At 42.0% G+C, this 9,870-nt stretch overlaps 1 protein-coding gene and 1 pseudogene across 1 annotated transcript in view; both read left to right on the top strand.

Annotated features, from left to right (window-relative positions):
* The first annotated feature begins 6,453 nt into the window (after positions 1-6,453).
* Positions 6,454-8,379, top strand: LOC148718382 (uncharacterized; annotated as a pseudogene).
* A 9-nt stretch (positions 8,380-8,388) lies between these two features.
* LOC111346838 (uncharacterized) overlaps positions 8,389-9,870 on the top strand; it is a 5,142-nt gene continuing 3,660 nt past the window's right edge. Inside the window, exon 1 of the mRNA XM_088741540.1 lies at positions 8,389-9,614. Coding sequence (XP_088597666.1) covers positions 8,389-9,614 — 1,226 coding nt within the window. The remainder of the gene's footprint in view (positions 9,615-9,870) is intronic.

Genomic DNA, 9,870 nt, shown 5'->3' with positions numbered 1-9,870 from the left:
ATTCTGACTGCGCATGCACATGATTTGAATTTCGATGAGTTTAGCCGCTGGTCCGCGCCCTCACAAACTCCCGCTCGAAATTTCCGCCTTTCTTCGAAAACTGACACGAAGTTGTGTGCAATGGCGGTGCAAACAAAATTGTTTTTCGTTTTGCAAGTGTGTGCACTAATTTTTATCGTAAACGTGACAGAAAGTGTAAAAAGGTCGAAGCATGGGTGTATAATTTGCGGGAAAAAGTCTCAGAAAACTCCATTTCGTGGTGTACACAGGCAGTCAAACGCCGACTTGCAAGCTTGTTTTGGTTTCCTCGAGACAACATCGGAAGACATTTGTGAAGCCTGCAGAAAGGCTCTCCAACAGTACAGAAGCAATGGGAAGACATTTCATCGCGTTAGTGTTTTCTCGCGTTTAATTTCTCTTATCTCACGTACACTTGTGATGCTGAAATAAAGATCGAACGCTGCCCCGTGGAGCCAGAACTACAGAAGTGTTATATTTTCATTGATATTGCCAAAGTTAATTTGTAAACAAGTAAACGAAAATGTAAAACAAACATTTTCAGTGGGCTTGAAGAGTAGAATCCTTCTAAAATTTGGTATTTATCTTTTGTTCAAAGTATGTTAAGTCGAATCTCAACCAACCCGGGAGAGTTCCGAAGAGAAAAGGACCAGTCATGTCAGTGTCAGGTTCTGAGCGTGTAGCTAGTGTCTTAGCTAGTGCAGATAATGATAGGAAGATGGTAGTTATACCAAAGGAGACCTTTTTAGAAATGGAGGAAAATTTGAAGATTTTGTCGCAAAGTAAGTAAAATCGCTTGCTTGGTCTGCCTTTGAATTCCACTTTCATCTGTAATCAGTAGTGTAATTAATTAGTTGAGTGTAGACACCATCTTTAATAATAAACAAAACTGTGATGCCAGGAACCTTTTCAGTAAAGGATCAATTTAAATTTCGAGATAAAAAGTCTTCAGAACTAAATAATGTATAAACAACCCAGCTAGAAGAAACTTACAACCATAGTTGCTCCCAGGGGAAGTGTAATTTTGAGCAAGAAATTAACAATTTCAAGCCTCTGAAATTTAATAATTATTTGGCTAGATTTGCTCCCAAACTCTAGTATAACACAACCTCCTACCCCTGTCGAATGCCCCCCCCCCCACACACACACACACACACACACACACACTCCAAGCAAACTGTTGCTATCCCATTCATATCACTAACCCTCTTTGATAAGTAGCAGAGGAGTAGTGGAAATTAATCAGTCAACAGAAAGGCAGATAATTTACTTCTGGAATGCACTTTGAAGTAACCTTCCAGCCATGCATCAGTCTCCAAAGTTATAATTTAAAATACAAAAATTCTGATGGAGGAGGCTCAGTCAGATGAATTAGCTTCAAAGTAACTGATAAAACAAAGAAATAAACAAATAAATAAAGATACATTTGAATAAAAATCCAAACATGTATAATTTTACTAAACCCTAAAATGGTACAAACAATAGCACACAATAGCAAGCTTACATACATGTACAAGCATTATTCATCCAGAGTCTATAGTTCACTGTTCAAAGAAATAAATTGAACCAATAGTTGCAGTATTATTTTAAGGTTGACTGTGTACGGAGCTTCGTAAGCTGGCTTTTGATGAACGTAAGCCTAGTTTTGACCTTTTTCTCACAACAACGCTTTTCCCTTCATGAGGAATTAATGAAAACAAAGGCTACTTTTGAAAGACAACCTGATTCACATAAGAAAAGCAACAGCTATCATCTGTTTCAATTCAAAGAGTGATTGTACATAAAAGTAAATTTAATTCCATGTGTTGTGTTATTTATCGGCGAGCGTAAAAGATCCGAACGACGCCATTCATTCAAGAACTTCAAGTGCCTTTTTACTGCCCGTCACGTGACTCGGTACAAAGTACAAACTATAACAATTTTGACAACACAACATCTCCCCCTTTAAAAACTACGGGGAGAAGCCAAAACTACTAAACATGAAGGTAATAAAGTTTGATTTAACTTATAACATGAACTGTGTAAACTTAGAGATCGGACTGTTCAATTCATAAATTTATCCCGCACAGTCACAAGTCCAATCTTCTGGGGGCACTGACTACTCGCCCAGATCTAGTTGTGGTTGCACCAGCTGCACAAGCAGCTGCCGGAACATCCAACTTGATCGCCTCTGGAATTTGCTTGCTCGAATCAGGAAAGCTAGGACCTTGCTTGCTCAAATCAGGACTGCCAGGGTACAGCGGAGTAAGGTCCTTCCGGTTCCTTCTGATAGTTCCTCTGGGGCTGCTAACAATGTATGAACGAGGTGTCTCAGCCTCTTGAGTCACGGTCGCTGGGACTTTCATGTCTCGAATCCAAACCTCGGTTCCCACAGGAATCTTCTTTTGATCTCTTGCGCCATGATGAGAATCAAAGTAAGCCTTTTGCTCTTGCTTTCGAACTTCCTCTCTACCTCGGACTATAGACAAATCAGGCCAACCGGGTTTCAGCTCCACCGCAGCAAGTGGAACTCTGGATCTTATCTTTCGACCAAACAGAAGCTCAGCTGGACTGTAACCATTCTCTAATGGTGTTGAGCGATATGCAAGCAACGCCTTAGCAGGATCATCCTCCTTCTTCAGGACATACTTTGCGGTCTGCACCGCCCGTTCAGCCATCCCATTTGATTGGGGGTACTTTGGACTGCTTGTCACACTTGCAAAGCCCCATTCCTTTGCAAATTTAATGAATTCAGCTGAACTATACTGAGGACCATTGTCAGATCTGACAGAGTCTGGAATTCCATGTCTCGCAAACATAGATTTCAGCGCCTGAATGACATCTTGCGAAGTCTGGGATGATGAAAGCAAGGCCACCTCAATGTATCGGCTGAAGTAATCTACGACCAGCAAATAGGTGCGGCCCTTTAGCTGAAGCAAATCTCTTCCGATGATCTGCCATGGCCTGTTTGGAACCACTGAAGGAATAAGGGGTTCTGCTCGGGAAGATCGGTGTTCTGCGCATTTGCGGCATCCCTGAACCATATCCTCAATCTGCCTACTAAGGCCTGGCCACCACACAGACATCTTGGCACGGCTGCGACATTTTGTGATGCCCTGATGGCCTTCATGCAAGCGATCAAGAATCTCTATCCTCATGCAGGACGGTATGATGACTCTGGAAGCCTTCAGAAGTAATCCACGAACTAAGGTAATTTCTCCTCTCTCACTCCAGTACCCTTTTAGTGCCTCCGGAACTCTATCTTTTTCTGGCCAGCCAAGTTGGCAGTAGGCTGCAAGTTGTCGGCATACTTCATCCTCCTCTTGTCGTTCCCTTATCTCTTCCAGACGTCTGTCGCTGGCTGGAATTTCACTCAAAACACTGTGCGCATACAGGGCTATTTCTTCTTCTTGTAAGCCTGACTGCTGCTCCTGGTTTATCGGAGCTCTTGAGAGAGCATCTGCTGTTGTCAAACTCTTGCCTGGAACGTGTGAGATGGAATACTGGAATCTGAGCAGCCTCATTCGTAAACGCTGAATTCTTGGTGGCATTTCATTTAAGTTCTTTGACCCCAGGAGAGGAACTAATGGTTTGTGGTCCGTTTCAATATGAAATGGCTTACCGATGAGGTAGTCCGATAACCTTTCGCATGCCCATGTCACTGCTAGAGCCTCCTTTTCTACTTGGGCGTACCTCTGTTCTGTTGGCGTCAATGCCCTGGATATGAATGCAACGGGTTTCCAACCGCCATCCTCTTGGGCTTGGGTGAGAACCGCTCCAAGACCAAACGAGGAAGCGTCCGATGATACCCTTGTCTCTTTGGCTGGATCATAGAGGGCTAGTGTTGGCGTAGAGACTAGGGCCTTCTTTACGGCATTGAATGCTTCCCGCTGAGCCCCAGTCCAGAGCCATACATTGTTCTTACTCAGAAGATCCCTCAGTGGCTTTGTCATGTCCGCCAGGTTAGGAATGTACTTCCCTACTTGATTGACCATGCCCAGGAACCGCCTTAATTGTGCAATGTCAGTTGGTTCCCCCATCTGTGCGACAGCTTCCACTTTAGTGGGGTCGATTTGCACTCCATCTTTGCCGATCACATGCCCCAGAAATTCCACTTTATCTGTTGAGAACTTGCACTTCTCCAGGTTAAGGGTAACATTAGCATCTGCTAACCGCTCCAGTACTGCAATCAACCTCTTATCATGCTGCTCTTGGGTCTCTCCAAATACTAAGATGTCATCAACTTGACACTCCACCCCATCGAGACCTTCTAGGATCCTCTGCATCGCTTTCTGGAAGTGTTCGGGTGCTGAAGAAATACCGAAGGGTAGTCTTGTGAAACAGTACCTTCCCCATGGTGTGATAAAAGTGGTAAACAGCTTTGAATTCTCACCTAACTTCCTCTGCCAAAATCCACTATTTGCATCCAGCTTAGACATAATCTTTGCGCCAGACAGTTTGGCTAGAGTTTGTTCAGTTGTTGGCATTTGGTGGACCTCTCTCTGAACAGCCTTATTTAACTGGACAAAGTCACCACAAATTCTGACACTGCCATTCCTTTTGGGTACAACAACAATCGGGGAACACCACTGGGTAGGTTGATCGACCTGTTCTATCACTCCCATTTGCTCCATTCGCTCAAGCTCCTTCTTCACTTGAGGTAGTAAAGGAATAGGAATACGCCTTGGGGTACACAGATTAAATGGAGTGACTGATTCATCCAGCTTGATCTCGTAAACACCATCCATGCATCCTAACCCCTGAAACAAGCTGGGGAATCTCTTCTCATAGTTGCTGTCCTTTGAGTCAACACCAGAGATTCTAGCAATTGTCCCGAGCCGGCTACACGCGCTTCTTCCCAACAAGGACTGTTCAAGGCCAGGAACCACATAAATTTCGTCAGCACAGCATTGCAGGTTATGCGTAAGGGATGCTGTAAATTTACCTTTGCAAAACAGTGGTACTTTGCATGGGCCATACAATTTCTTATCAGGTGGAAGGAGCTTTTCCTGAATTGACAAAAGACCAAAAGTCTTTTCTGATATGACAGAAACATCAGCCCCACTATCAAGCTTGAAACTAACTGGGCAACCATTTACCAGGATTTCAGCTTTCCACGGATGTGCCTGCATGCTGTCAACACCGATCTCTCCAAGAAACACACTGGTATCTGGATCCTCAGAAAACTGATCCTCGGTTACCACTTCTTCAACCTGTTGGGACATACATACTCGGGCATAATGACCTTTCTTGGAACATTTATGACAAACAGAATTAAGTGCAGGGCAATTCCCTCTGGTGTGATTTGCAGATAATCCACATCGTAAACAGCCACTGGGGTTTGACTTATCTCTAGCGCCAACGACACCTCCACGTTTCTTTGGTGGAAACTTCTGCAACTTTGCTCTGAATTTGGCTCCAATCTCATCGATTTCGGTGGATGTCGACCGCTGACCACTCCTAATGACTTCTTGTTGTTTCTTGACTGACTCGCTTTCCCTGGCCATTTTCACAGCTTTTTCAAGAGTCAACGTCGATTCCAACTGCATCTTTTCACTTAGTGTAGCATCTTTAACTCCCACCACAATACGATCCCGAATCATCTCTTCTTTCAGGGCGCCAAAATTGCAATGCTCGGCCAAGCAATGAAGCGATGTGATGAATTCCTCGGCGGTTTCGTCAGCCTGGGTTCGCTGGTTGAATTTCGCTCGTTCGTAAATGACATTTCTCCTGACTAGGAAATACTGGTCGAACTTTTCCTTTACTTTGTCGTATTTTAGCCGGTCTCCCTCATCGCCAAACACAAATGTAGTCATAACATCGTCGGCGGCATCGCCCATCGCGTATAGCAACGTGTTTACTTGAATTTCTTCGCTTTTTCTGTGTAGATCACACGCCATCCGATATCGACCGAACCGACGAATCCATTTTTCCCACTCGTCTGGCTTTTTGAAATCGAACATTTCGGGTGCAGTAATCTTGTTAGCCATGATTCCTCCAGAACAGTAGTACGCTTACTTCCCGGGTTTCTTCTGCTGTCGCGGCGAACAATTTCTCTTTTGTCAATATTTAGCTCCGCTCGAGTAACCTCAAAGAACTCTCCTGTATTTTCCTCTAAGGGCCTCGACTATCCAGTTATTCTTCTCGTCAAGGGACTCAAAATCCCACTTCTGACACCATGTTGTGTTATTTATCGGCGAGCGTAAAAGATCCGAACGACGCCATTCATTCAAGAACTTCAAGTGCCTTTTTACTGCCCGTCACGTGACTCGGTACAAAGTACAAACTATAACAATTTTGACAACACAACACCATGTACATGACAGGAATCTTCATCTAATGCATTACAACAAGGTCAACTCTTCACAAACATTTAACCCTTGAAAGCCATATTTTGAACATCATACTTGTCTGAGATAAGTTTTATTCTTCCATGTATTCTGTAGGATGTGAATCCACATCTACCAGCCTGAAATGTTCAGAGAATTCTGCATCTCAGCAGGGGCAACAAATATTTTTGATGCCATTCTTGGTGCAATTACATCAGCAAGGCACTCCACAGAGCGTATTAATCTCAATAAGAGAAGGGCTGTGTCAGTTATTTATAACCTTTGCTACTGTTTGAGTCAGGCATGCAATGTACTTCAAACTGACCATGCCCTTTACCTTAGGAGTTGTAATCTAAATCAAGAAGGTATGGACACACAGCACATTATGGGTCTCTCTTGTGCAAGAAGGACAGTGAACACCATTGCTAAATTGTTGTCTGAAAATCATTGCAAATCATTCAACCATTTCATTCAAGATGCCATTGAAAACAAGTGGCTTTTAGTCCTGATTATAGATGATTTCATCTCAATTCACACCAAACGAAGACCAAAGAGAGATAAGGCATCTGAAACAAAGTCAATGTGTACAATAGTCATTAAAGCTTTTAAGAACATACCTGCTGTAAGTGTGCTGCAGGACGGTATCATGCATGATGTAAATGGCATCAGTATAAACACATGCCTACAAATTATAACATCTGCATCATCTATGCAAAAAATGAGCAATTCCTATGCTTCTGTAATGCCAAACTGGATTACCAAGGCTTTTTTCAACCCAGAACTTCAACGCCAGCGACTCAACACCCATCAGTATTCAGAAAATGACAATGTGAAAACAATGAGAAAAATGGATGACCTACACCTTGTTGACTTTGTGGAGTTACAACTTAAGTCCAAAGAGGACTTTAATGCAGCGTATAACATAGCACTTAGTGCTGGTTTGGGTGATTATGCAAAACAGTTCATTATTTTTCAGCCTGGTGATTGGCCATGTCAATTTTTCTGCCGCCAAATAATATATCAGTGTGTGAAGAAGTTTATCAGCTATCAGCAACCTCATCAAGTCAACTGTGAAAACACTCAAGCTGCATCAGATCATTCAGCATATTCTTATCCATCCTTCACTGGTTCTGACAATGAGCAAAGTTTGCCATCAAAATTGTCTCCTCAGCCCTCTATTCTCTCTGTGATTCCAATGATAGGTCCTCTCCACATATCCTTGAACAGTAGAGAACACATTGTTACTTCCTTTCATCCATTTTTCAAAACAGTGTATGAAAGCATTTTTACTCAATCAAAACTGGCAGACAATACAAAACCCTGGAGGATCAGCTTGCTCTTAGAAATTGTTTATGGAGGATGGACATTAATATGAGAATCTGTGATGAAAAAGTTTTGGCGATTTAAAGATTCGGAGTATGAAACACTTTTTAATCTTCTGGACAACTACATACCCTTAGTTCTTTCTATTTACAGCATTTCTTTTAAACTTAATACTTTCTCAGAATACTTCAGAGTAATGATTCGAATGTGGATTATGTTCACCTGCCTTAAGCGTCATCATTACAACAAAGCTCCACTTGTCTGGCTTAACATGTGCTCACACTGGGGAAAGCATTCACCCCAACTTTATAAACTTCTTCGTAACTACATAACAATTTTTGATGAGTATCCTGTTGAAAATACCCACAGCATTCTACGTGCCCAAATGAAGCCCTCTGACAGTGCCGATGAATTAAGAAATAAAGCCAAACAAGTTTTTGAATCAAAGGAACAACAAGCTACCTTTAGATCAGCTTTCACATCACCATCACAGTTTTCATTTTCCCAGAACCAACTACAGTTTCTCAAAGTCAAATGTGCTCAAGTACTTAGTTCTATGTTAAGAAGAATTGCTTCAACACAAGGACAAAGCTCACTCTCGTCAAATGGAAATACAACTTCTCAAGTAAAATTTCCAACAATCTGTGCCAACTATCCCATCAAGAGTACTACTTTACCTCTTGGGTATCAAGGTAACGTTAAACCTGATGCAGCTAAGCTATGTGACTAACCTGAATGTATGTCTGGCCAAAATGATGACTGGAAAGTTTTAACAGGTTGCTTTCATTCCTTCCACAATACCTGTTTGAATGGCTTAAATTCATGTCCCTTATGTAAGGACTTCCTGAAAAAGAAAGTTCAAGAACTTGGTCAAACTGCAAAACAAGCAATTCTTAATCCTAATTCAAGCACTGAAGTACCAGTTGTGAGCAAGGACAATGAAAATGAAAGATCTGATTCAGGGTTGGATTCACCCAATGAAACTACAACTGCAAGAGAAATGGAGCAAGATGAATTTGAAAATACTATACGACAGTGTAATCATGAAATTGCAAGTCTTAATCCAACTTCACAACCATTCCCAATTTCCAGCAATAACCAAAGACTCACAAAAGCTGCTTCCAACACCAGAGAAACAACTACTAAGGTCCCTCCACACTGCAGAAAATGCCACCATCCTGTTCGTGGACACAAAAGATCAAACAGTTCACAGGTTAAATGTGATTTTTGTCCCAACAATATCTGCACAGTAAATTCAGGCAATAGTTTCTTGAGATGCAACTGTTCATGGCACAGGGAAAACCACACACAGAGAGACACTCCACCAGCTCCAGCATACCAAATAACTGTAACCACAAACCAGCATGTGGATGTGACTGAGTGGCTCTTGCCTCCAAATATTTGCCAATCAACCATAGCAGGGAGTCTGATTGGAAGTAATGCCTGTACAGTTATTGCTATGCTAACTGGATGCCATTTTCTTGAAGGTAAAATTTTCATTCCTCAACAACTTCAAGATCTATCACAGGTAATTCCTCTCTACAGCCAAATAATTCTCAAGGGGAACCATATTTACAGCTTGTTTCATGTGCCTGTGCAACAACCAAACCTGGAAGTCAAAGAGGTCCTTCAGTACAACAATGAAGAATTTCAGAAAATTGAACTAATTGCAGACTTGGGTTTTTTCACTGTTGAAGACCTTGAATCTTATCTTACAAGCTACCATTGCCAGCATCCAACATTTGCTGCAGTCCTGATTGTGCCCCCAGACAAGACAATGGTGTTATGCTTCAGGAATGCAAGTATTTGCCTCTTTGAAAGTCACAGACATGGCCACCAAGGAGGCATTATAGCCTCGAGCTCTTCTGGAAATGCCCGCAGTTTTGTGCGATACGTTGAAAGGATGGTAGTGAGAGACTGGGAAATGCAGTTGCAGGGATCAAACATAGCTGTACTAGGTCTAAAGTAAACTCTGAAAACTTAACTTTAGACCTGATACAGCTACTGTATGTATCGAACATTATAATTGTTCTACATTTTCCAAGTAAGTTGCTCAGCAGCTGTTTCATTCATTTGGTGAAATAAGTAGCAAAAAACATGGTCTTAGGCATACTCATTATGAGTGAAATGCAAGGTTTACAACACATTCCAAGAACATGTATGCTGGTTAAATTATTTCAAAACCCATATTCAGCTTCAGAAATATATTAAATAAATATCT

The sequence above is a fragment of the Stylophora pistillata genome, chromosome 12 (genome assembly GCF_964205215.1).
Source record: "Stylophora pistillata chromosome 12, jaStyPist1.2, whole genome shotgun sequence".
In the NCBI taxonomy this organism is placed as follows: Eukaryota; Metazoa; Cnidaria; class Anthozoa; order Scleractinia; family Pocilloporidae; genus Stylophora; species Stylophora pistillata.
Note: the sequence above shows the minus strand (reverse complement) of the source record. Positions and strands in the feature narration are given on the sequence as shown.